We start from the raw sequence: 27,415 nt of genomic DNA on the forward strand, positions 1-27,415 counted from the left end.
TTAATTTGGCAACAATGCTTTATTGGCGTTATTCATTAATTGATGTACAATTTGAAAAAGGTTCATGGTCACAGGGCCAAATGATTTTTATTTCATGTGAATCTACAATTATCAACATGAAGGTAGAATTTAATGCAATTTTGATTGCATTTACTTATTACTTGCATTATTAAAATAGTAATAAAGCCAAATGAAAAACAGACATACTGCAATGCTGCAGACCCACATACGCTTACTCTGTAAATGCAATCAAATATGAAAACTACATAAAACATACAAGAGGATCCATATTTTTGTCTTGTCTTTCAGGATGAAGGAAGTTCCACTAATGTATGCTTCAAAACAAAGGAAAAGACAAAATTCTCATTATGTATGTTTTCCAAATGTAGAAAAGTGTACTTGCCTTTGCTTTATGCGTTGCTGCTCAGCAGTTATTTTGTATTTCCATGTGGAAGAATTGGTGTGTTGCTGCCAAATAATATTTCACCTTACGTCACTGCCGAAATGAATACTGCATATTTAATATTCTGTGTTTTCCAGCTTAAGAAATATTAAAACCATTGTAAATATTTACTTTTGCATTCATGTGGTTTCCCTTTTTTTCTGTGTAGTGATGCATATTTCTGGCTTGTGGGAACCCACTGTTTATTGATGGATGGCAGTGGATCTGAAATAGCTTTTTCCAAACCATAATTCATTCTAAACACTTAAAAGTGGCGTATCGGAAAGGGGTATTGTCCAAACAAAGCCACAAACATTACATGGCGTTCCAAACAAATCGGGGCCAAACCATGTCATTGATTTTCTGCTAAACACCATGAACTTGGGTTTGTCATTTTGGTGTGTCCACTAAAGCATTCTCACAATATATTTTAAAATACCACATATTTTCTGGACTCAAATTCCCAGGTTTATCTGTTAATTTGTGGGCTAAATCTGATATCTCAGAACAAGCTTTTTTTTTTTGAGATCGTCTTAATACAGACAGATAAGAAGCTGCCACGTTTTAATTCAATTATTGCTCCTGATCTCAAGTTTCATGTCTTTAATACGGGCTGGTGTTTATTTTATTAAACTCCCAAATATTCAAGTGATCTATAAAAATATAAGCTTCAGAGCTGAGTTATCTTGTGATTGATTTTCATTTTTCATTTATTTTACCAGGATAAAAACCTATTGAGATTTAAAATCTCTTTTTCAAGGGATTAAAGGGATGCGTGCAGAATGTGCAAACAATGTGAACCTAGAGTATAGTCTTAAACACTGCAAGGAAGAGAAGGTGTTTAGCAACATGTGCTAAATCTATTTCTCTATCTGCACATTAGATTTTATAAATATAGAAGGCATTCTAAGAAATTTAGTTTACTTCCAGCACTAAAACTAAAGTCAGGACGAATGCTGAATCCTTTTCCTCAATTATTTGGATTTTTCATAGTAATTTGTAATGTATTTATGGTTTTTCACTTAAAAAAACAAAACAAAAAAGCATAGGATTTTTTGTTGGTGCTTTGAAGCTTTGAAGAAAGCATTGTACTCATTCAACATGTGTGGCGTCACTATGCAGTATGCATTTTAGTTATTTTAATTAAAAGATACAGAGTGGGAAGAGTGAGAATGATTGAAAATGGCCCAACGAAAGGTCTTCACAAGTTAAAGGTCACTCTCTCCGTAGAGGGCGGTGGAGAAGGCGGTGTAGTCTAGCGCTCCCGGTGGAGCTCCAGGCCCTTTGTATGGAGGCATCCTCATGATGCAATACTCCGCCTGTTCAGGAGGAAGCTCCCGCCTGAGTTCATCCACAAGGATGTAAGGCTACAGGGGGAGAAAACAAAACTGAGTTTAGGAGAGACGCTGCTGGCCACATTTGTCTCCAATCCTGGTAAAGGTATGTGAAAGCCTTTGAAATAAATTCACCCTTTATTGTGGCTGCAAGTTTTTATTTGAGTATATTTATTCGATGGAGGGTGTGGATTGTTGAAACATGGTAAGGGCAGATATTTTTCTTTCAACAAACTCACCAGGGGGCAGTGAGAGACTGTCGGCATCAATATGAAAAATTGGCTTTTTTTTTTTTTTCCATTAAAGCTGGCTCTGTCTGCACACACTTTCATTCTTCATATTGGGGTGAACAGGCAAAGGAAGTAAAAATATATACAGATTGGCAACAACATGTGGAAGGAAATTAAGTCCGTTTGTAAAATCTGACTCCTGAAGAGAACTATGAAAGGGTAGTGTTTAAAATAAAAATAGAATACATCATGGTGAATGAAATGAAGTTTCAGGATTTCTGTCTTGCGAATTAAATCCTGGAAGCAGACTGATTTTGTACCACCTGGACTGTTTCTGTACAGATTTGGCTACATTTACTCAACATTATCTTGGTGGAAGACCCAGTAACAACCTACTGTAATTTCCCTAAGAGGTCACCAGATCGTTATTCAGATCTCGTAGCATTCAAAAGCTTTATGATTTTATGAATGTTCACGAGGTTCCCAGAGCCTTTGGCATAAAACCAGGCTCCTAGCATCAAAAATTCTTCACCTTACTTAGTAGTTTCCAAGCAGTGCCTTTGAAAATATTCATACTTTGTTCTCACTATATTCACATGAAGTGCTTGTTGCTGAAAAACTCAAGTTCAGGTTGAAGGTGTGGTAGCATTTAACAGGCTTTACATATTTACTTTTGTGATTTTAGGACAGATAAGCCTTCAGACCAAAACAGCCAGTTGTCATAGAGATATAGATGGCATCTGGTGACCTCAAGTTGCCGCTCTTTGATGCTGTTCTCCATACTGAACTTTGGAGATATATTTTACTTCCCTTAGTATTTTGCCATTGTCAGAGGAGAAAGATAGATATGGGTTCTTGTCCGGTCTGAAAGGACTGGGCCTCTGTGTCATTTGTACCTCAGAAAACATGAAGTCAGAATTAGAGATTTTTTAAAAAACTCCAATGAAGTTAAAAAGAAAAATATAACTGAAAATGCTTCAGTTACATTTACTTTAAATAGATTAAACCAAATGTAATTTTATTTAAAACAAATATTTTTCAACTTGAAATCTCTTAAAAAATATGTAAAAAAAAAAAAAAAAGTTTGAATTTCTCTGAATTGTTTTGTATGATATGAGGATGCCAGAAAAGACAAATTCACATTAAAACTTTTCACATATTCTTAACGGGCGTACGACAAATGTGACTCTGGTACTGCATGTTGAGATCATGAACACAATATTAGATGGTAAGCAAGGCGACGGCATGGAAACAGTGACTGGAAAAGAAAAGCTTAAAATATCTGTTCCCGTGCCACCCAGCCAGCCACTACAGCTCAAACCAACACACCTTATCAGCTGCCAAGATCCGGAAGGATGCCACAACCTGCTCGGCAGTGTCCGTATCAGCCGTCTCTCTGGTCATGAAGTCGATAAAAGACTGGAAAGAGACGATCCCTGTTGCATTTGAATCCACCAGCATCATGATGCGCGCAAACTCCACCTCTCCCTGAAGCAGATATGATTTCAGAGTGAGCATGCGAGCTTTCGAGTACAGTGGACAAGAATGGAAAAAGCTGATAATGGAAGATGCGCAATACCAAGTCATAACCCATTGAGATGAGGCAAGCTCGGAAGTCATCCGTTTCCATCGCTCCGTTCTTCTTCTACAGTCAGACGTGTCAAATGTAAAGGGAACAGAGAAGTCAGATAATATTAAAGAACTTCATGTGCTATATTGACTGGATCATCCAGTCTCTGGCTGCAACACAATGAAGCAGAGCATGTGTGTCAAAAAAATCTTGCAGCACCAACTGTTGTAATGTCAGTGAATTTGGCTTCATAGCACTGAACGGTTATAGCTACCGTGTTAAAATCAGTTAACTGAAACAGAATGTCATGCCAATGTGAAAAATGCTGAAACCTTATTGATTACCTATATCGGAAATTAATAGTAGGATGGTGCAGCACATGATTAACAGCTACAAATAGATGGGAAATTCAAGTCACAGCAGCATGCTAAGATAAGAATATTCCCTGAAGCTGCTTAAGATTAAAAAAAAAAAAAACTCAAGAGGAATATCTTGGGTGGTGTTGCCCTTGGGTGGTACAAGGATTCCTCTGGAAACAGGAGTAAGTCGTTACTTGCTCCTGTATTGATGCTGCTGCTTTTCATCATCAACTCAGAAAGCCAGAGAAAGACCCCTGGAGTGTGAATGGTATAAGGTTGTACCCTGTCAAAGTGATTGAAAGAAGATCTGAACTCATTCATCTGCTGCTGGCTGATGCCCTTGGCATCCCGGGTCAGGATCTGCGTCTCAATCTCATTAATGGTTCGGGCGATGGTGGTGAGGAGCAGCTCCCATCCCACACGGATGTGCTGTGGATGTGGTGGCAGAGCAGACATGTTAACAGGAGGAGGGCATATCTGAAAATACTAAATAGTTGTGTTTTTCAAACACTGCAGTGCTTAAGAAAAGTGTTATATAGCTTACGCTTTTTAAGATCTTTCTAATGTTACAAACATCAACATATTTTAATGTAATTTTATGTTGCCAACACAACCCAGAATTGTTGGGGGTTCTTTTTCAAGCTTTTCATATAGTATTACAGATAACCATCTACAAAATAAAATGGTTATCATTAATATCCAAGTAATTCCAGTGGTCGTAGGGCGTTGGGCAGGTTGCCAATCCATCACAGGCCAAAACAGAGATAAATGGGATGCACAAACATGCACACAAATAATCATACCAAAGGGTAATTTGGAGTAACCAATTAACCTAACACTTATATTGATGGGATGTGCTAGGAAGCCAGAGCATTTGGAAAGAACCCACAAATAAATAGAAAAACTCAATGCAGAAAGACTCCATGGCAGGGTCCAAAACTAGAGGCCAAACAAGAGTCCCACGGTAATTATGATGGAGCTGCAGCTCACATGAGAGAGTATGTTGACAGAACATTTATAAGTCCTGTACTCCACATATTGTGGCAAGTAGAAAGCCATTGTGACAGGAAATTTAGTTTGCCACCATCGAGGGGTCACACAGCAAACACGTGGAAGCAGTTGATTAAAGTTGGTCAAGAGAGACAGAAATTTACCCACCGAGAAACATCACAACCAATGACAACACCATGTATGTCTTCTGCAGACATGGAAACTGGTCAGAGCTGATAGAAAAATCCAAAAGGGTTGGAAAAAATACTTAGCAATAGCACTAGGCCAGAAATGCAACTTCCTGTAGGACAGCAAACTTAAACATACAGCCAGGTCAGCAACAGAATGGTTTGAATTAAAGCATATCCAAGTATTGGAACATGCACAGCTTTGAAAGCTCGTGTTCAGATACTTTTAATCAAACCAATATGACTGAGCTTGAGCTCTTTAGCAAAGAATAAAGAGGAAAAAAAGTCTGTCTAGATGTGCAAAACTGGTTAAACATACCCCAAATCAGAACTGATGAACAGAAATGCATGCCACACTTTTCAAATTTCAAACTAATTTTGAAAATCCTGTATAGTTTTCTTTCTACTTCACAATTACTCTTTGTATTAATTTGAATTGGCCAACACTCAATAAAAACCTTATAAAAATAGTGAGGTTTGTGGTTGTAGTGTGAAAAATTATGAAAAGCTTTTGGCAGTAATGACACCTTGGCAAAGCACCTAGACACACACATATCTGTAAATATGTTCAAAAATAAATTTTAACATATGCAATTAAAGCACTCTTCATGTTTTTACGTATATTCAGAACTAATCTGCCCTTTCCTGTACCTCCATGGTGTAATTGGTGTGTTTGTTATCAAAAACGAGCGACTCTTGGATTAGCTGGTGGTCTCCTTCCAACTTGTCAATGTTGGGCTTGTATGCAATGATCACGTGCTCCATTTGCTTAAGCTGGGTCATCTGGTCCTCCAGTGTGCCTCCAATCTCCAGAGAGCAACGCCCAATTTCCTGAAAAAAAAAAAAAATCAGTGTGCAACAGGGGCAATTTAATTTTAAATTCAGACAGTTTTCTCAAAGATACCACAAGCCACTAACAGAAAAGTCTGTCAGAGTTTTGTAGGCATCATGTTAAAAAAAAAAAAAAAAAGATTAATTAAATTATTTAATTATCAGCAAAAATCCTAGAAGAACCTTGCATCCGAGTGGTCCGGCATTTAAAAATATATATATATTTTATATTAAAGCTACGGTAACCTCCATCCTGGCCTGAATCCAGGGTCCAATCAGGTTGGCCTGGGCAGCAAATTGACGTCTCAGCCTTTCGTGGGCATGCTGGCGTGCCATCTCTTCCTGGAGCAAACCATCTCTCTGAGGAACCAGTTTCTTTACCTATGACACATACAGAGGCTATTTACTAATGGTAAAAGCTGAGAAATTTCCCCCTAAGAGGAGATTAATTTTAAGTATCTATATGATTTTACACATTATACCCTTATAAATAGATATCATCACCTAATTACTGCATTTAAACACCAACACCTATGCACCTCTTCTCATAATTAATCCTTTCAAACAGGGAAATAACCACCAGCTGAATGCCAACAATTGAAGATAATGCATGCATGCATGTGCGGGTTTTAAAACTGAACTTACCTTCTCCCACTTATTAAGAAGCTCCTCCGTCATTATGGTGCAGTAAGGGTTGATAATGTTGGCCTTAATCCCGTAGCTTTGGGAAATTTTTTGCACCTCATTGTGGATTCCTAAAATGGCTTGTCTCTCTGTGTCTGCTTCAGGCATAGTGGCTTTGAACTGCTCATGAGCAGCAATTAGACTCTGGAGAAGATATACTGATGTTGGTCTTGCTTGGTACTTTATCAATGAGAGGGCCATACAAACGTGGGGAGTGCCGTAGTCCTACCTGGACCTCCTCAATGGTGTGAACTATGAACATGTCCTGCAGATCCTCCATGGCTCCTTCCATCCAGTTGTTGAAGGGAGCTGACCTCTTTGCAAACTCCAGGAACAACTGGTCAATAGTTTCCAGCAACTTCTCTGCACGCTGATAGGATTACCAGATATACATTTTCAGAATCAAAACATGGCATATGGAATGCTACACAGGTCAAAAATATATATACCATTTGAATTTCTTGCTATATTTTTCACATTAAAACAACTATGACACATTTTTAGGGGATTTTATGGATGTGTATGGTTTTAAAGTACAAGAACTTTGCTTTGTAATGTAGACATTTAAAATAAAAGTCTAGCAGGCATTTTTTATTCAGCCCTCTGTACTCATATCTCTAAATAAGATGACTACAGTTAAATTAATTACAATGAAGCAGCTAAAGATCTAACTCCAATTGAGAATCTGTAGTAAGGACTTGCTATTCACTGATCTCTATCCAAAATGATCTACCCTAAACTATTTTACATTTTGTAAATAGTTTTCAAAATCATTTGAGCAGAAGCAAAAGACTTCCAGACATACTTGTAGCAAAAGTTGGATCTACAAAGCATGGCAAACTGTAAAAATATATATATATTATTTTAAAAAAAAGCAAAATTCTCAATAAACATAGCACTATTTTATAGTTGATTCGCCACATAGAGCCCAATAACTTACACAAGTTTGTATTTGTAATGTGGCAATTTGAACAAGCTCAGAGAGGAAGGCACATCTAAAATCCAAACATCCTCTCACTGGTTTTGCTTAAAGCAGAAGGTGGGAGCAGAGGGTGAGGGAGTCTTATGCCATTTTGGCCAAGCTAATCCCCACCACCCACTAAACTCTGGCTCGGTCGTTGGTGACGAAGCCTCTTCCCCACAGGCATGAATATGATGTGGAGCAGGGGCTTGGACAGAAAAACGACCCCTGTCACTGTCATTCAGATCTAATCCTTGGCACTTCTCCCGGGCCTTCACACATTTGCAGGTCTGGAATGACCAGCTTGGATCAGAGGAAGTGACTATTGAGACATAAGCCACATTTTCAGTAGAAATACATTTGTACTCTACAGCTAAAATTTTGAAGTTATTTACACTCTTGAGGTTATTAGAACCCTGAGTCAGTTCTGTGTAGATGGGCAAATGTGTTTGTTAAACATCAGCACCCTCTGGTGGAGATTTGGCATGTTTTCAGGAATGAAAAGCCTTAAATTACATCTCATCACCACAAGTAAGGATGGGTTTTGTCTCACCTCTAGTGCTTCTCTCCTCTTCTGAGTCAGGGTTCCCAGTTTATCCCACAAGTCACAGATGCTTTGGCAACGCTGGTTTACAGACGCAATGTCATGGTAATCCAGCTCACTAAAATAAAATAAAAGAAGTTTTATGGCCAGAGTCACCTACAAAGTAGTACCTAAAACAAGCTGGACTTACAGTCACCAATCTTTAGTTCACATGAAATGTCAAGATATTCCCTCTTAACAGAAGCCATTTATAAATATTGGATCCAAATTTATAATTTTTAAATGGACTTAAACACTTTTAGACAACATTGAAGCACTTCAAGAACCACACAAACATTCAAAGTTGCTTTTTTTTTCCCCCCTTTATTACAAGTTTTAAAACACTTCAAGTCAAGACCATGGGTGTAAACTGCAGAAATTGCTATGGCTGCCTTTAACCCTCAATTGTCTAATTCTGTACTGGATAGTCATCTTTTCAGTAAGCCTACAAGTGCTAGCTAGAAACCTTAGCTTGGCTGTCAATACCAGGGCCTTCAGTTGCAGGGAAGGGGTATTTTTCATAGCCAACTTGAGTTGTATAGTCTCCGCCAGCCTCATAGTTTGTCTGCACGTGTGACACAGTACCATGAGGAAGCCACCCATTCAAGAAGTAAAACATGTTCGGCACAACCTGGTTCAGGTATGGCAGTGGCATAACTCCAATTGGCATCCCTCCTGCACTGTAAAGGTACACTGGAATGACGTAGTCTTCTGTTTCATGCTCCGAGACTCCATGTTCAAAGAGGGAGGCATAGCGGCTTAACTCGCCACCCTGATAAGAGGATTCTTGATATGCAAGGGGCTCAGTTTCACCCTCTGATACTCCTTGCAAAAGAGAAGAGTCTTCTGACACAACAGGTGGAAGGTTGAGGTCAAGTGTGAGTGGAAGATAAGAGGCAAAGCGTTCTAGAGGCATTTCACCAAGTTGTGCAACAGCAGCTCTGAATGGGTCGCTTTCATGCTCGTCAGTGGTCAACCCCAAAGGATCAGCACTTTCTGGACTTGGAAGAAGCAACTTCCTTTTGGGAGGCTGAACCACCCAGCTTACAGCATCATCCTCTGAGGTTGGTGGATGAGCAACCATTTCTTTTGTTGGAGTATCAGCGCCTTTGGTATTAGGGAGGATTTGAGCCTTTAGCAAACGATCAGCCAACCAGTTATCTGCAGACCCTTCTAGAACTGAAGGAGGGGGGACATTTTTAGGACGGCCAACTTTCCAGGGGACCAGAGGCATTTCAGGATTGGAAGGAAAATAAAGTTTCTTTGCAGGGTCAACCAGCCACGAGACCTTGGGACCTTCTGGATTTGAAGGTGGCAAAGGAAGACTTTCAGGACGGTCAACAACTGAAACTGCAGACTCTTTAGGATTTTGAGGGGGAGGAGGAGTGATTTCTAGAATCTCAAAAGGATTTTGTAGTTTTGGATGGGGTGAAAGATCTGTCAGAGATGCAACTGGCAGCGACGCCACAAGGCCTTCAGGATCAGAAGCAGGGAGGGGAAGCTCCTTTGGCGCTTCAGTTGACCACATACTAGCAGGTCCTTCTGGCTTCAGAGTAGGAAGGAGTTTGGGAGGGTTAGGCACTAGAGAGACCGCAGGGAGTATTTGATTGGAGGGTCGCACAAATGAGCTTTTGCGTTGGGGTCTAACAACCACCCATGATACAGAAGTACCAGCTGGATTAGGAGACATTGGACGGGAGCCTTCAGGCTTAGCATTTTGGGGTCCAGGATTCACCTTCCCAGTTCTCATGGGAGACTGTCCCCAGCCTGTTGAGAGAAAATAAGTTAGTATACAAAAAGACTACAGAAATGTGGAAAGAGATAAAAGTTACAAAACCCACCATTTTGAACAGGAACATTGTGGACACTCCAGCTGAACAGAACAACCAGGAACAACTGGCTACAAAAAGTTAAATGCATTGTCAAAATCTTAAAACACAGAAAATTTGACTTGAAGAAAAAAAAATTGCCATCAAACCAGTCCACATACCTTGCACAAACCCAGGAGGCCATTTAGCTTCTTCAGTTGAACCTTCTCTTGCCTTTGTGTGAACGCCACTTAAATAATCACCAGAAACACTCGGTAGCCAACTTCAGACTGAGAGCTTAACTGCACACAGGTGCCTGCCATTCACTGCTGATTGAAATCCCCACGGGCTCTAAGAAAAGCCTTTCCTTCCTACTGCTCGGATAAGATTCAGTGACAAAATATGTTCTAAGAACAGCATCAACAACAAATAGTTTAAAGTTTAAAACTGGTGAAAGGTAAGATTTTTTTTTTTATTGTTGTTTATGCTGAAACAGAAAAGCAAGCCTACAGCAAAATAATTTTAGAGTTTCTCCACTGGCTACCTTTGCATTTTAAAATCTGTTGAAAGTTTATTGTCTGACAAATTAAGAGTTAAAGCTGAAGCACAAAATACAATTCTCACTTTCATAGCAGCTTTCATACAGACTTGTGGGTAGCTCAAAATGTAGATTTTTCAAAAAGCAAATAAATTTTTATCTTCCTTTTACTTTTACTTCAAATTAACTGTGTCTCATTTAGTTGTATATACATGTTTATCTAATTATTTGTACATTTGAACTGATACTTAAATTTTTTTGCATATTCTTTACTTGACTAAATGTTTTATTATTGTGCTTATTAATGATTGTTTTCATGCTTTTTTTTAAAATTGCAAGCTCATTTTGATTTTGATGGATTTTATTTTATTTTTTTTAAATTGTTCACTTGATTTTTCTTTTGTAATAATGTTGCCAAGCTTAAAAAATTAACATGGCTCGGGATTTAAAGATGATGAACCCACAAACATTTTAAATGTAGAGTTACAGAAGGACTTTACAATAACCGATTAATTGTTATTCATCATTTGAACCTGATAGGCTAAGTGTGTAGACTGTCGCCAAATTGCAATTTATATAATATTTACAAGACAGAACCTTCATCCGTTTACTTTGCTAGTATTTTCCTCTCTCTGATTCAGAGTGACAGATGAGTGCAAGCATCTGGTACGAGGACCACATACTTCAGTTCCTGTGCAATGGCAGCAATCTGCTCCACTCTGTCCTGGTGGGCTGCCAGATCACTCTCAAAGGCCTCATGTTTTCGAAGCAAAGCTCGAACTTCTGTCAAGGTGGCCGTCTCATAGTCCTTCTGGATGAGGATCAGCTCTTTACCTGAGGAAGCCAATAAGTGAAGGTATTTGACATAAACAGAAGCCAAAAACACCTAAAATGAGAGTGTGATCTGAACCTTGTTCTCTGCTGTTCAGGTGTTAATGATTTACCTTTCTTTTTTGTACATAAATCCAGTTTCCTTCAGTTCACTGCTCAATTTAATTTTTTTCAGTGCATGATGCTTGGAGTTTTTATTCACTTTTCTGCCTGGATGTTTCTTTTTTTTCCCAGGTTTGCATTTACCTGCTCCAAATTCAATTGGGTAGATTGTAAAGCTCTGCAGGAGGATCTTTCAAATGTAGACTAATTTCCATAATTAGTTTTTATGGTTTTATAGAGAGAAAATCATCAGTTGGTTAATTGAATAGTTTTGTGCTACATTTGTAAAAATGACTCTTAAAGCAAAATAACTTTGACTCAATATTTCATACTTTTTTTCCAAGTGTTGCATGAACATTTCAAAGAAATATCAAATATCAAACTAAAACCCAGTTTGGAAAAACTAAGTAGAACTAACCACTGGCCCAGTTCTCGTGATTGGTGGCTTTTTGACGAAATTTTTCAGCCAGGTGATCCAGCCTCTCGAGTCTGCGGATTTCAGTCAGAAGCCACTCTTCGAAGCCTTTCTCTGCCTGCTCCAGGCCCTGCCAGGCATTGGTTATATCCTGAGGACACATTAAAAGTGTATCATAGATTCTTTGTTATAGACAAGTGTTCAAATCACTCTTGTTTGGTACTCTACATGCTTCATTTCCCAAATACAAAATAACTTAAGCTAAACAAAACAACCTTATTTTCCAATAATAACGAGGAGAAAAGAAGCTTAAGACTTACAGAAACCATCTTCCCTTCAGAGGGCATAAAAGCAGGACGGTTGCTGATGCGTAGCTTGGTCTGTAGGGTGTTAAAGTTAATCTCCAGCTGGCATTTCTCCTGAACTTTCGGGGGTTTGTGTTGGCGTCTGTAGTCCCTGAAGTCCTCCAGCTTCCGCTGCATCTCCGCCATGGTTTTTTCCGGGGTCCGGTTCTCCAGCCAGGGAGTGGTGCGACGGATCCACTCCAGAAGCTGAGGCATGCAGAGACAAAATGTAGCTAGCTTGGAGGCCCGGAAAGCTTCTTAAGAAAAACTCTGATGAATAATTAATTTCTTCTCCAGGGGGCCTCAGTATGATGGAACAGAATGTAGAAAGAACTGAGATGTCTTTTTTTTTTTTCCCCCCCGAGCTACTTTTATGAATCAAACAAAAAAAAAAGACAAGAAACTTTACCTCACTGGCCAGTCTCTCATACTCCTCCATCATTTTCTCGTTCTCTTGGTTAACACCAAGCACCTTGCAGATCCTGTTGGCCGCCGTCTCTGCCTGAGGGAGCAGAGCATGACAACAACGTATTTAAATCTGCAGAGTGAAGCAGCAAGGCTTGTTCCCCATCGATATATCATTATAAACACATAAAAAACTCATTTTGCTCACAGCCTTTTGGCTGATCAGCAACCCACGTCCAAATCTAACTGACAGCTTATTTCTGCACCCCGCCGTGTTCTTGGAAAGCCTTTGCCTTTGGATAATATAAAAAAGTGTGGTAACAGGACGGATTCCCAGCCGGTACCTGCTCGGCTCCAGCAAAAGCGTGATAAAAGCAGGACACGTAGGTCATGATGGCTCTCTCATCTGGCTTGGGGGTGTTGATGATATCTGCGGCATACAAGCGGAGCGGAAAGAAAAATAAAACAAATAGAAAATACAGCAATAAAAAGAAGACATATGTAGAAATTGCATAAATAAAACCTCACTGGTTTTGATAAATAAAATAAAAGAGCAAAGGAAAGACTCAAAACATTAGAATTACCTATTTTAAATATGCATGAGAGCAACATTCTTAAGTTTTACTTTTGTAATTATTCAACCTCCATCTGTAATGGAGTATGTTTGATTTGGAAATACTGATGCTTAGTGGAAATATCAGGTTTAATAACCTCTTTAGATATTGAAAGTTTAAAGTATTCCAGAAAAAAGGGCAAAAGTACATTATCACAAGATGTTTTGAAGCATTTCTATATGTAAAATAAGCAAAAACGTCCTGGAGGATGAGGTTTGGGTCAAAGGGAGTGTTTCTCAAGCTTTAAATAACTAGTAATACCTCAGCATGTGCCACTCTACCTACAGACATTTCAGAGTTATGCTACAATCAGTTATGGCTGTGGGTTTATGATGAACAAACCATTGTTCGGCTGTTACAGCTTGCTAACTGTATAGCACAGTTAATTAATCCAAATTCACTTTATAAAATAGCTAAATATCCACATTTTCTCTGAGTACCACTAAAGGCAATGTAAGTACACAAGTGGTGCTTGTGTCACAGTTTGAGAACCAATAATGTTTAAAGTTTAAAGTTATAGCTATTTTTCCCACAACCATTTTGTCTTTATTTCTGCTCTCTCACACTGTGTAATATTGCTTCTGAAACCAAATGCACATAGATAATTAATGGCCGTTCACAGCAATTCACACTGTGGTTCTTAGAGACAAAATCAGAATGGGGTAAAATTAAAATGAGCAGGTCAAAACATTATGAATACCGATGATCAGAAATTAGCCACAAAACCTTGATCATTCCATCTCTAGTAAAAATGGATGGTAGGATTTTATTTTTAGCCCTTCCAGAGAACAATACCTTCTGCATCCAGCATTTTAGGAATGTCCAGGTGTTTTTCGGCTATGTCGAAAGCCAGGTTCAGGTTCCCCAGAGGATCATCCTAAAAATAGTAAACAAATTTCTGCATAGTTACACACAAGGATAAGGGTTAAGGACACACAGTGAGCAATGTTGGCTTATCTAATGCCTCTCATGCAGCTTTAAAGATCATCTCAAGCTTTATAAAAAAGAAAACTTTGAAATGTCAGGGCATAGAGATGTGAGATGTAGAAGTTGTCTGACATCTAATTTCTACAGGGTTTTTTTCTGCTAAAAAAGACACACTTGGTACTGTTAAGGATTTTAGTATGTGATGACCACTGTGCTTTATGTTATGTTTATACCTACAGCTCTGGAATAAAATTAGAGAGACCACTGCACTGAACCCCAATGAAAACCTCACGGTTATTCTACCGAGTACTGATTTCTAAACTCCTCCCGAGTTAAAACATTAGTATTGTTGTTTCTAAATGAACATGAACTTATTGTCTTTGCATTATTTGAGGTCTGAAGGCATTGCATCTTTTTTTATCATTTTATCTACTTCTTTTTTCTAGAGCTGCATATTTTACTCCTATTTTACCTGAAAACTGTTTAGCAGTTTTCAGGTAAAATCATCCAATTGTAAAACTAAGCTTGTAGCTGACATTAAACCCTTTTGCTGGTAAGTGGGCCATCAGGGAGAGAGGAGTGCGGTAAAGAGATCATGCCATCATCCTGCTGCTATTGTCCCTGTGAGAGTGTTTTATAAAGGTAACAGGTGGCCTGCGCTACATTACATGACAGGACCAGCTGCTCACACATCCAAGTGTAGACCAGATAGATGCATGGAAGGATGAGTGGCAGACTGGTGGGATGGAGGGATGAACAGACAGATGAACGGACAAAAGGATATACCCTGAGCTTGTTGTTTGTGTGCGAGTGTCTGACAAGGGTTGTATCAGTAAGCTGAAGCGAGCTTAATGAACATGTTTCCGCAGAGCCAGACTCAACAGCTGCACGGCTCACAATGTAACTGTCTCCTGGCAGCATGAGCACAACTGACGGGCGGAAATGTGACAGAGCACATTAAAATGTACAATAAATGGCAGAAACAAAATGATATCAACATCGTTTTGAGGAATTGCTTGTGATTTCACTAACAATTACCAAGACGATTATTCTGCAAACGTCTTGCTGACATTTGTGGACTGGCACCCTGGAACAAGAGAGCATGGCATGACGACATGGGCAATACCAAAGGTAAGTCTCGGTTTGATCTCTCCAAATACCGAGGCTCATGTTTCTGGGAACGCTTAGGGTCGACTCCGTGTCACGCCAATGAGCCGTGTGCTGAAAACTGAGTGCGTCCGTTTCCAAAACAAATGAAAATGTCACTCTTCGTTTCCAGGTCTGGTGTTCCCCTGTTCTACGTTTGCAGCATGAGGATACTCTCAGTCTGGGTAAAGTGGATGTTGCTATTTGGGGTTGGGTATGCAAGCTTTCCTTAGCCACAAGATCTAATGCTTTTCCAGACCTTGAGAATTTAATCACGGGTGCTTGAGCGGGAGGCAACTGGACTTTTGTACTTGTGGAAGCTGTTTCACCTGTCATCCAAAAAGTTTCTCCAGTGTTCAAAATTGTATAAAACAAAAAAAAAGATAGGAATTCCATTTTTGTGCTCTCATATGACACACATAAAGAAAATAATTAAAAGACTGAGCATCTACTCTGGTTTAATCAATCTAACTTTCAATAATCTTTTACAAGGTGCAACAGCATTTGTAGTCTTCGCACTTATTTACATTTTCGCTTCATAATTACAAACATTATGATTTTGTTTCCATTTCATAATTTGTGTCACTTTGATTTGCGCATAAAATGCCAAGAAAATGTTTTGAATGTTTTGGTTAGAACATACAGAATTGGGAATAGTTCAAGGGGCATGAATACTTTCACCAGGTAGTGTAAGTTTATATGAGCTTTAAAGAAAGCCTTTGTATTATGAGAGACTTGAAGTAGAATTCTGCCATCCAACATAATGCTAACGCAACCATCTCCTCTTAGCCTGGTGAAAATATTAAAGCTTCTTCTAAGCGTAAATAGAATTTCTCGATGGACTGGTCAAGACCCTTTCTAGTAAATGCTCAACCGCTCAGGGTCATGGCCATTAAATCTTGTCTCAAGGTGAATACAATTGGCTGCACAGAGACAAACAGTTTTTCTTTATGCTACTCAGGGAGAAAGTGTGTGGTAACAAAACAGCTTTGGCTGAGGCTAATGAAGCATGAGGTGAGACTAAACGAATGCACTTAGGATAAAAAACGTTCTATGTTAGGCTGAAACAGTCATTAAATTAGGATATCATTAAAACCATTAGCCAAACAACATGCTTGATGTAAAAATGACTTAAATAGTAGCAAATAAACTTGTTTTAGGTTTAGGCCACAGGTTATTACCTGCAATTACCTAAACTTTAAATAGCACAGTAATAACACAATCCAGCAGGCAGGAAGGTGAACACTCCATGTGAAGTATTAAAGAAAAAAGGATTGTACAACTCAAATCCTAATCATTAAAAGAAAATAAATAAATCTCATGGGGGTGGTTCATCAGCTCACACAATGTCAAATGTGTTAATATTACGGAAATCTGCGTGTTAGTTGGAATGAACCGAACACGCAGAACCTTGTTGAGCTTAGAGAAGTCGAGGAGGTCGGGTCTGTGTCTGTGTATCAGGGCGCAGAAAGCCAGGCCGTCCTTCCAGCTTCAGCAGCCAACAGGCAGAGAAAAACCAACAAGTCAGGTCAGACGTGAGATTTCTGCAACTGAATTCCAGCAGTAAGCAGGAACAATGGAAGCTCTAATGACGCAACAGCTCCGCTTGGCTACTTTTCATCAATGCTATGCTCAAGTTTTTAAGTTCTTGAGAACTTCAACTTTATGGTAAATTTTGTGCAGATGCACCAAATTTTACACAATATTTTTGCTTAAGCCGTTGAAAGGGAGACTATGGAGCTTGAGTACGAGGACATACACAAGCTATGAATAACATAAACTAACACTGCAACCAAAGAATAAATAAGATTCACCAGCGAGATTTTATTGCTGAAACTCACCTGACATGAAAGTTTTGGACATTAACATTCCTGTAGGGAGCTGTCTTTCTTTGACACCACAGGAGAAGTCCTTCCTTGGCAGATGTTTCTAACAAGACAAACAATTTAACAATTGAAAAGGAAGTTTTTTTCTTCACATACAATACTAATCAATTATTTATATAAGTGCATTGAAGTACAAAAGTCTTAGAAATATAGATCGGCTGCTGTCTTTATTTAAACACAAACTGTTTTTCACATTTGTAAAAAATAATTTCTGAATCAGTAATATTTCTGAAACTTCTATGGCTCCAATTTAATGCATAAAATTATATACTAAGTTTTATTTTTCTATTTAAAAAAAGTGTTGTCTTTACACTTATAACAAGACTCAACTGGGTCATTGGGTCCCAAATTAAAGCTTCTGATTCACATAATAACAGGGACAGAAACTACAAACAAATGTCACTGTTAAAACATTTCTGGAAAAATTAATTGTACAATTGTGGGGAAATTCGCCAATAATTATTTTATAATTGTTTCTGAAACCCTGTCCCTGAACTCAATGAACAGATTTCTCAAACAGCTGAACCCACTAACTGATAAGTTATGTTGTACAACTTCTTTTTTTAAGTGGCTCCATCAGTAAATATATGTAGTTTTAACCAGTTACCAATGCTTGGAAGTTGTCAACATGAAAAAAAAAAGATTTAAAGTCTCACTACAGACATTTAAGCAAAGCCTAAGTACAAACACTGTAAAATTATTTCCCCCCTTTTGGACTTTTTGGTTGCCGTTTTTCGTCACAGTTGACTAGTCATATCAAACAATAATAACCTGAGCAAATACAAAAAGCAGTTATCAAACAAACATTATTACTAATAACAATAACAACAGAAAACAATAAGGGATTAATAATGGACAGAAACCTGTCCAAAACAATGTCCGGTCAGACCAATACGCAAAGACACAAGAAATCTTTAAGGTGGTACATTATTTATTCTCATTTTAAAAACAGGAACATCTCAACAATGTCTTTAAAACAAATTATAGGACTCTTAAATAGCAAACGTGTGGCATTCCAGTCCTAGGTAATTCTTAGCTGTGAGTTCTGATGTGCATCCTATCAGAAAATCGGGGCAAGATCTTGTTCAATAAATTAGCATATTTTTATTTTCAGTTTCCACTCTGTTAAGATCAGCTTTGCCTCAAATACCGTATCTTTAATGTCCAAATATCCATAATCGTACCTTCCACAGATATGTCCTGAATGGCAAAGCGGAGGATGATGGTCCAGATCATTCCAAGAGTCATCTTAACGTTCCCATCCACAATCTCTGCAATCCAATATCAAAACAGTTACAATCCTTTTACAAGAGAGACAGATACATTAGACTTCATAAACAATAGTATATTGCATATATGCTTTGTCTTTGTTTGACCTTTAAGTAAATAATGCTCCAGCAATGCTCCACTATCTTAAATATGATCCCATACCCTTTGTAGTTTTATCTCCGTCAGTCAGACTGCTCACTTTTTGCATGTGATCGACATATTACATTAATTTAAAAATGTAATATGTAGGGGACGAAGGCGGCACTGCTACCTACCTCCTTCTATGCTTTGCAGACACTGACTGAATTCACTCACTTCAGTATGCTAAGTGCTTGATGTGGCTCCAATAGGAAGCTAGTTGAAGCAGTTTTTTTATTATTATTATTTCATTTAATAGTTGTTTAACCACTTGGGGGCACTCATGGGATTGGTTTAAACATCAAACTTACAACCCAACATGGTCAGGAGATCAATAAGTTTGAAAAAAACAAAAACAAACTGAAAACAAGATGACAATCTAAAAGGTATTCAGCCATTATGCATGATGTATTTTTTACGGCCTTCTTCCTACTGTACAAGCAATATACCAAACAGGGTCCATCATAGTCTACACACACACCTTATAGTAAAGATAGAACCTAATACAAATTGAACTTCATTTCTTCACATTTGGACCTGCACTAATATCATGCATATGGTAACATAGGAAGCTGCATGCCAGTAGCTTTAGCAGTGCAGAGATGTGTGATGATTTGTGTGACTGTACCTTCTGCTCCAATGGAGACCAGTTTGACCCCTTTACTTGTGATGAAGTCCAGCGCTTTGTTGACATTAGCGATCTTATGAAACCGCATCTTCCCTCTGTCGGGTTTCGGTAACCTCTCTCCTACAGGCAGAATGTGATAAAGCAAAAATGTCGGATTGGGAAAAAATCACTCGCCCTTCCAGGAAAAGAATGTTTCCTGAGGAGCTCAAACCTGAGATGACTTCCAGGAGCAGCATGAGCTTTAATCCATTTCTGAAGTCTTCCTCAATGTTTTCAATCTGGGTCCCAGCCTTCCTCAGGTGAGAATTGCACCATGCTGTGAAGGTCTAATAAGAAAGGGTTGCCCAAGTCAGCTAAAACAACTTGAATTAAATTTAATAGTAAGCTTTTTCTCACCTCTGTTAAACCTAGTTTGCAAGATGAACTCCCCAAAGTTTGAAATAAATTAAGTTCAAGTAGTCCAATCATAAGTCTTATGCTTTAGGCATATTGAACACAAACAGACAGTGAGACCACCTTAATAAGATTTCACAGCAACGTTCTATAATCAGGCCAACCTTCAGTGACACTCTAGTGCCCAGTTTGAACTTTCGCTACAATAGTTCCTCTGCAAAGACCATTCAAACTACAGGTGCTGTACACAGGGGCCTAAAATGCTGTAAATCATTCTAAGACAAGATCATTGTCTTTCTCCTATTTTTATAAAGTCTCTCCATGAACAGGCAGCAGAGTTCTCAGCACTGTGCAGATGAAAGCCAGGGAACCAGCCAGAGCGCATTCCAGTTGATATAAGGCGTTAAATTTAGACCTCTCTTCTGTAGCTCACGATAAGAGACGGAAATGAGAAAAAATAAACTCTATCTCTATCAACATCAAGAAAAATATCCCTCCTTGACTTTTTGTTGCTGTTTTACCACTAATAATACGACATGTGGACATATCTGGAGATAGCACCTATCACAGGAGGCTGTTAATTCAGGTAAAATTTCAGGGAGTAAGAAGAAGGAGGACACTTTTAAAAATATTACTTAAAATCAAATATTAAAATTTATTTTACATTGTGGAATAATGTAGAATAAATGAAAATGTTGGTGTCTTGCAAATAACAAATGCTATTGCTTTTGAACAGCAAAAGAATAAAATCGCATTAAATGTTTCAGATCAATAAACAAATTTTAAAATCACAGAAGTACAAAAAAATATTTACAATCATTTACAGAGAAAAAAAATCAAACATACTTGACCCTATGCGAAAATGTAGTGGACACTTTACCAGAAGTAGCCTACTAAAATTACTGAAAGAGTGCATGAATGACTCATTCAAGAAAGCCCTCTAAGGCCACAGTAAAGTTCCTAATAAAACAATAAGCAAAAATAATAATAATAAAAAAAAAAACAGCAAATGTTCACAATCATTTTTGACCAGTCTGATGAAAAAGAGCAAAAAGTCATCACACAGTTTCCAACAAACTTCTTGAAGAGATCTGCAAATTTTGGAAAAATACTCTGCAGATTGATAAGACAAAAGAGAAACTCTGCAGCCATGAAGGAACATACTTTGCCATAATTTCTTGACCTTAAGCTCAAGTACATTTGAGTGTTCTTGAGCCCAAGTGTACTTGTACTTTGTTGTCTGCCTCACAAAAAAAATAAAAAATTAAGATTTTGGGGCGACCTAGTCAAAGTCTGGAGTGAAAATCTGACTACCACGCCGTGGCATGACCTGACAGAGCCAAATCATGCTTGAAAGTACTTTAGTGTGCCTGAAATTTTTTTTTTTTTTTTGCAAAGTATAGTGGGTCAGAATTCATCCACAGTTATATCAAAGACTCCTTCACAGTTATCACAAAGACATGGTGGCACATGTTGCTGGCAGATGTGGCACAACCAGTTAGTAGGTACATAGGGGGAATTTGTATTTATTATAGGGAACATTTAGTTTAGAGAGCTTATTTTCCTGATAAATTAAAAAAATTTAAAACTTCAATTTTCACATTCTCTGGCATACTTTATCTGATTAAATTTGATTGCATGAAACATTTAAGTGACAAAAAACAAAAAGGAAATCTGTAAGGGAGCAAATACTTTCCACAGCATTTAGTGTGTGGTTTTAAGTCTGGTGGGATTCTTGTATATATTGCCTTTGGATTATACCTCCAGGGAGATTGCTTTCATTGCAGCCTATCTGTGGACCTGGAATCAAGACCCAGATGAAGTTAAACTTTCTGAATCTTAATGAAAACAGATAAAAGGTTATTTAGTTTGGAAAGTGAAAATCCCTTATAAGTCCAGTTTGTGTGTCTGGTATCTTATCTCTTTACAGTTACTTTGCAGTGAAGAACTTGAGTGTACTTAGAAGCTTTTCTAGCAGAGGATGAAAAGATTCCTACTGTTGTGAAAACCAGTATTGAAATAACTAAGGCAATAACTTAAGAGTTATTGCCTTAGTGGAGCTTTACGTTCCTTTCAATGAGACAATTCTTCATCCTTTTGGATGAAACATTCTTACATTTCCTGCCTATCAAGAATGCCTTTGAACAGGTAATGAAAAGAATTAATACATAACTGTGATTCTGAAATCTTTTGTGTTCCTGTACATTTTTGCATTGCTTTTGCAGTCATATTACTTTTTAACCTTTACTGTCCATGCTCCCTAGACCACAGAGGTATTTAAATGCCTTTTTCAGACTCGGCTTTTTTTTTTTTTTTTTTTTTAGAAATGGATCAATCAATGATCTGCAGTTTTTCCTTAAGCTGTTCTAATAGATGACCAGCAGGCGGAAAGTACATAAATAAAATAAATTGGAAACCACATTTTATATTTTCTTTACTCAATTACAAATCAAATGTATTACGAATAAAACTCCATCCATTTTGAGCCTAATGATTACGGGCATATGCATAAATGTGGGTGGTTTTGTAGTCCACTGGATTAAAAACTACTTTTTAAAAAATGTTGTCACAGGTTTTGTTAAATAACCTGTGACAGTCTGGTTTATGCATTTTGATTTATTGAAAATAGATCCAAATCAGTAGGTCTAACCTAAAAAAAATAATACAAACATTAGCATGTGAAGCGTTAGCAGTGGTGAGCAGTAAAACGTCATTCAGGAAAGACTTGAAGTTCACACTTGTTTCACTTTTACTCATTTAGCTTGAATTGACCAATCTTTTATTTTTTTACATGTTGCGGAAATACTTAGCAATTAAGCAGCTAAAATTATATTTTTAACTTTGATCTACATTAAACAAGTTTTATATAATTTGTCTTTCAGCTGAGTCTAATTTTCTTTTCTTTTTTTCCCACACAAAATTATTGAAATATATGTAAAATCAGATAATTTTTCACTATTAAAGTAGTGTAATTTGCTACTAGGATCTTCACCAACAGCAAAGTTGCATCGAATGAGAATATGTGAACACTTTTTGCATGCCTGGTCTCAGTAGGACCGCATTTGCATGTCCATCCAGTCACTCAAGCTTCTCCCTTGGGTGCCGGTGCAAAAACAGAATATTACAGGCTTACAGAGTGAAGGGCATCACATTCCGCACTGAGTGAACCCTCCCCTGGGTGTATGTGACATTGGACGGCTGTCCTACTTATTTAGAAAAAAAAAAACGTTGCCTGCTAGTCCTCCAAATTGAACGCAGTCGCAGTTGCAGAACACCGGTGCCCACTTTCCGCCCTCCTCATCCTCTCCCAAACCATTGCCTAGTGACGATTGGAGCTAAAAATATTGGTGAGATACATCCAATGAGTGACTAGTAACTCTGTGTACTCATGGGGTCAGAGAGGCTAGAAAAAAAAATCCTCACTCATATTTTTCCTGATTTATCACATCATTACTTAAATTCGCAAGACAATTTCCCTTTCATGCTGCATATTGACGAGCTAGGGGCCCCATGAAGGAAGTTCCCCATTAAAGGGTGAAACCTTCAGTGATGCAGTGTCCACTCTGTTTATTTTGTACACACGTGCACCCGCACAAATCACTTTCAAGTAAGCGTGGGTCTGTAACTGGTAAATTTCAAAAATGCTAACATTTTCCGTAATATTGCTCCTGCAGTTTCTGTGGACTGCCAGAGGAAGTGCAAGAATAACTCGAGTGTTTTTCAGCTGTATGGACGAAACAGAATAACTCGGTCTTGTTCCGGTCTACTGCTGTGCAAATATCAACTGGACCATTCTCAAACATTTCCATATGAAATAATTGCTTTGTTGTTTTGAATGAACCTGACTTCTGTGAAAAACTGTTGCCCACTCATCAATCTCTCCTGTTATTGCGTTTTTGCCACAACGTAATTTAAGCTAATTTAAGTTAATTTGATTGACTTAAATTAATGATTTAAGTCAATCAAACAAATGTTAATTTCAGAAAAAAAAAATCTTAAGAAACACAAAAAGCAGTTTTTAAACTTGATAACATTTTTAAGAGAAGAAAAGCTATCCAAACTAACTTCTTTCAAAAAATATGATGTCCATCAAAACCTAACACCTGCTTATTTTAGACTTGTTGACAAAAAATGCCCTGGGGCTCTCGTGATAACCTGTAATCAGTCTCTTTTTATTACTATGGGAAAATTTGTGGAAAAACTGCCTCAATTCAACCTTGTTAGAGGATATTGAAGCAAGAATAGCATGTTCAAGGTAGTCCACTGTCAATAAATAAGATTTTAATCCAGACATTTACTAGGCCATTTCAAAAGTTTTTTTGGTTGTTTTTTAGCTATTCTGAGTTGGACTTGTTGGTGTTCTTTAGATTATTGCTGTGCTCCATAACCCAAGTTCACTTGAGCTCAAGTTCACAAACCTAATGGTCGGAAATCCTCCTTAGAAGGGTTATGCTGTTGTTGCATTAATTATGACAAGAAGTTAAGGTCCTCAAATACCGTAGCTGGCTCTTACCATCACAATGCCACCACCATGGTTGAATGTCACTATAACGTACTTCTTCTCTGTTAGTAGTTTGACTGTGGTGATGGGACTGACACTTTACAAAAAGTTCCAATTTTGTCTGGTCAGTCCACTGAATATTTTGCTAAAAGTCTTGGGGGTCCTATCTGGACAGGCCTTTGTGTCCTCTTTTCATTAGTTCTGGAAGGAAAATGAGGCCCACAGTGTTTTAAAAGTTGTTCTGAGCTCTTTTGTGACCTCCAGCATGCCTAGTGATTGCGCTCTTGGAGTAATTCTGGTAGACTGCCCAATTGTGGGAAGATTCGCCACTGTTCCTTGTTTTCTTCATCTTAATTCATGTTGTCAGATAGGTGCTGTTTACATTATTTCTTGATTCTGTAGGCCTGGCAGAACTCAGACCTGGCTGTGTCTAGAAAAGAATGACCTCGGCTGTCCTAAAAATGTGGTTAATTACTGTTTACCCCTGTGTGACAGCAACATAATCACTTTTGTATATTGTCAAGTTCTCATATTGTTCAAATATCAGAAATATGTACGTGTCACACACCAAAAAACAAGTACTTCAGCAAAAGTGTGGAAGAAGATGAATCCTTTTTCAAAGCTGTGAATAATTTTAGATGTTTTTGTTTTAGCTTAAATGCAGTGATGCTGCTGTGTAGTCACAGTTATCACACAATGAGAAGTTCATGCTTACTCTGAGGCGAGCACAAGACAACTTTATGATTGGTAAAAAAAATAAAAAAAAAGAAAAGTAGCCTATAAGAAACGCATCTATCATTTAGCTTATTCCTAAAAATACACATTTTGTCAGTGAGGGCGTGAGTGGGGTTATAAAGGACATGGCGTTGTTGAAGATGCAGTTTTAAGGCCCAAGCCAACTCTTAAAGCTCAGAAAAACCTCAATTGGCAGTGTGGGAGGCCGAGGCTATATTGGGTTGAGCTGATGCTGGTAAACTCCAATACATTTCTGCGCCGTCTCTATAAACAAAAGAATTCCCCAACCCAAGGACGCTGGATTAACCCCACTATAATGCCTTTTGGTCCTTAGTTTAAAATTAGATGCAGCGTCCATTCTGATCCGGAGAGCGTCACCATGTGCTGGAAGCATCTGTTGACAGCTCGCATTCCGGGCGTATCAGTGGAGAGGCAGCGGGCTGTGGAGCCGCTGGAGCGGCTATTGTTAGACAGTTTGGTACCCGCCGCATCCGTCCGTCAAAGTCGCCCTCAATGGACTTAGGCAAGCTGACGTCCCTTAAGAAGAGCGGCGCCGGAAATTGTGAGAGCCGCCCTTCAAAATAAAACCTCAACGAATGTGTTCAGCTTTAATAAATTACATTTCTGAAAACTATCACGTGTCACTTCTACATTTTATGTGAAACATTGTGTTAGTTGTCTAATGCATATTATACCCAATTAGCTGTGTTCATTTTGCATTGTTTATAATTGTTTAAGTTCATCATAGGTCCTTTGTGTATACTATGGTAATTTTTTTTCATCTGCAAAGCACATTTGTATTTATCATTTGATTGCTAATTGCAGTCACCTTTCCACCTCAAATTGATTATGGTGAAATTATATACTCTTAGCTCTTCACAGAAGTCAGGCTTGTTTGTTTATTCATCACAGAATTAAAACCTCTTTAGTTCCCTGGCCTTAATTGTCCCCCCAGACTGTTACATTGGTATAATTTCATTATAATGAATAACTGGCATTTTGTTAGTACATCAAACTTCCTATGTTGCCTAAACAGAGCACTGCACTCTAAGGTTTCTTCTATATTCCCTTTCAGTGTGTACTGAATTTTGGTAAAAGAACAATTAGGATTCTTCTTACAACTTCTAATCGGGAAAAAAGCAAAAATTTAAGTAATCAGAAGTGTTTTAAACATTTAGCGACAAAGAAGAAAACATCACTAGATTTGTGTTCCTGTTCTTTATGCTCAGTTCCTGTTGTCTTTTTAAATTAGATTTTTTTACTGGTATTTTTCAGTAATTTGGACGAATTTCACTGATTATGGGTTATTTTAACACATTCTACGTCTGTTTAAAACTGGTTGTTCTTGAGAATCAGAGCTCATGTCTCAGTGACATTGACCTGTGTAAATAAAGGTGAAATCCTTTGCAGCAGGGAATACTTCAAACTGTCACTGTATCTTATCAAATAGACTGGCAAACATCGCAGTAAGTCCACTTAAGGAAATGTATCTGGAGGAGAGTAGTGACTTTGGAGGTTGAGGCTGTTAGTCAGCCTCAACGTCAAACAATATGAAACAACGAAATGTAGAGTGGAACAGTACTATTTTTGTATAGCATATATTTATCAACATATTGATTGAATAAGTCAGTTGTTAATATGTATTTTTCCCATTTTAAATGAATATTAACAAACTTATAAAAATCTATATGGTTTTCATATTATTCTTATAATTTTTGACACTTCTGGGACACCTTAGTATGGCTTATTCAATCGGGTGTTTTATTTTGAAAAGATGATAACCGGATAAATCTATTACAATTGATCTTTTTCCGAAGTTGTACAGTTAAGTTGACTGCTTGATGTTTGGCAATGGCTTATTCATTTAATTTTTAGGAAAAAGTCAAATTGATTCAGATTTTTTAAAATTAAACCTATAATACTGACAATGACAAAGCCACTGGTCATTGTTTATTTTTTTCTTAAAAGTAAGCAAAGCAAGCTAAACCAGTTTCATAATTAACGAAACAGACATACTTTCCTCTGCTGTTGCTCCCAGGCGGGGTCCAGCAGCATGTCCCTGTCCCATTCTTCTTCCTGTAGCATGTATTCATCCTCGTACCCGTTATCATAGTGCACCGTTGTCTCTATTTGGGTCATCATCTTGCCCCGGTGTTCTCTCTTTTCTCGAAGCTTTTACGTGAACTTATCCTGTAAATCGACGGTGATTTAAGGTAAATCTCTCTCTTCTAAGAGCCGCTGTTGCCCCTCTTTCTCTGTGCCTCCCGCTCGGCCTTGTCCTTCCGACCTCACAGAAGGCTGGATGAGCCAATGACTGTGATTAGTCCTAAACCAGTGGCGGTTCTTGAATGAATGACACCAGGGGCGAGCCCCTCCTTCTGAGGCCCCATGCACACTCTGAAAAAGCCTGTTGGGAATAATGTTTTTTTTTATTTTTTAATGCTGCAGAAGAGGCAGACCTAATTATTGAACTTATTTTTTTTTTTTCCCCGAAATAGACTCTCAATTTTGAAAGAAGCCAGTTATTTCCTGTCAGAAAAAAACTAAATAAATCTAAATATAC

The 27,415-nt window shown here is 38.0% G+C and overlaps 2 protein-coding genes across 2 annotated transcripts; both read right to left on the reverse strand.

Moving 5' to 3' along the window:
* actn2b (actinin, alpha 2b) lies at positions 1-27,172 on the reverse strand. Its single transcript, XM_032553803.1, has 21 exons — positions 26,869-27,172; positions 19,435-19,549; positions 19,224-19,343; positions 18,373-18,459; positions 17,144-17,231; positions 16,713-16,791; positions 14,025-14,106; positions 12,960-13,045; positions 12,620-12,712; positions 12,187-12,417; positions 11,870-12,017; positions 11,202-11,352; positions 8,143-8,251; positions 6,858-6,998; positions 6,590-6,772; positions 6,191-6,325; positions 5,765-5,944; positions 4,218-4,364; positions 3,586-3,651; positions 3,336-3,494; positions 1-1,809 (listed from the first exon to the last, which is right to left on the reverse strand). Exons 1-21 carry the CDS (start codon positions 26,992-26,994, stop codon positions 1,651-1,653), a joined length of 2,685 nt encoding a protein of 894 aa, XP_032409694.1. The 5' UTR covers positions 26,995-27,172; the 3' UTR covers positions 1-1,650.
* On the reverse strand, positions 8,491-10,804 carry LOC116713606 (uncharacterized). The gene is made up of 3 exons (XM_032553804.1): positions 10,163-10,804; positions 10,014-10,072; positions 8,491-9,939 (listed from the first exon to the last, which is right to left on the reverse strand). Exons 1-3 carry the CDS (start codon positions 10,183-10,185, stop codon positions 8,627-8,629), a joined length of 1,395 nt encoding a protein of 464 aa, XP_032409695.1. The 5' UTR covers positions 10,186-10,804; the 3' UTR covers positions 8,491-8,626.
* Positions 27,173-27,415: the final 243 nt, after the last annotated feature.

Source organism: Xiphophorus hellerii, chromosome 22 (genome assembly GCF_003331165.1).
Source record: "Xiphophorus hellerii strain 12219 chromosome 22, Xiphophorus_hellerii-4.1, whole genome shotgun sequence".
Classification (NCBI taxonomy): Eukaryota; Metazoa; Chordata; class Actinopteri; order Cyprinodontiformes; family Poeciliidae; genus Xiphophorus; species Xiphophorus hellerii.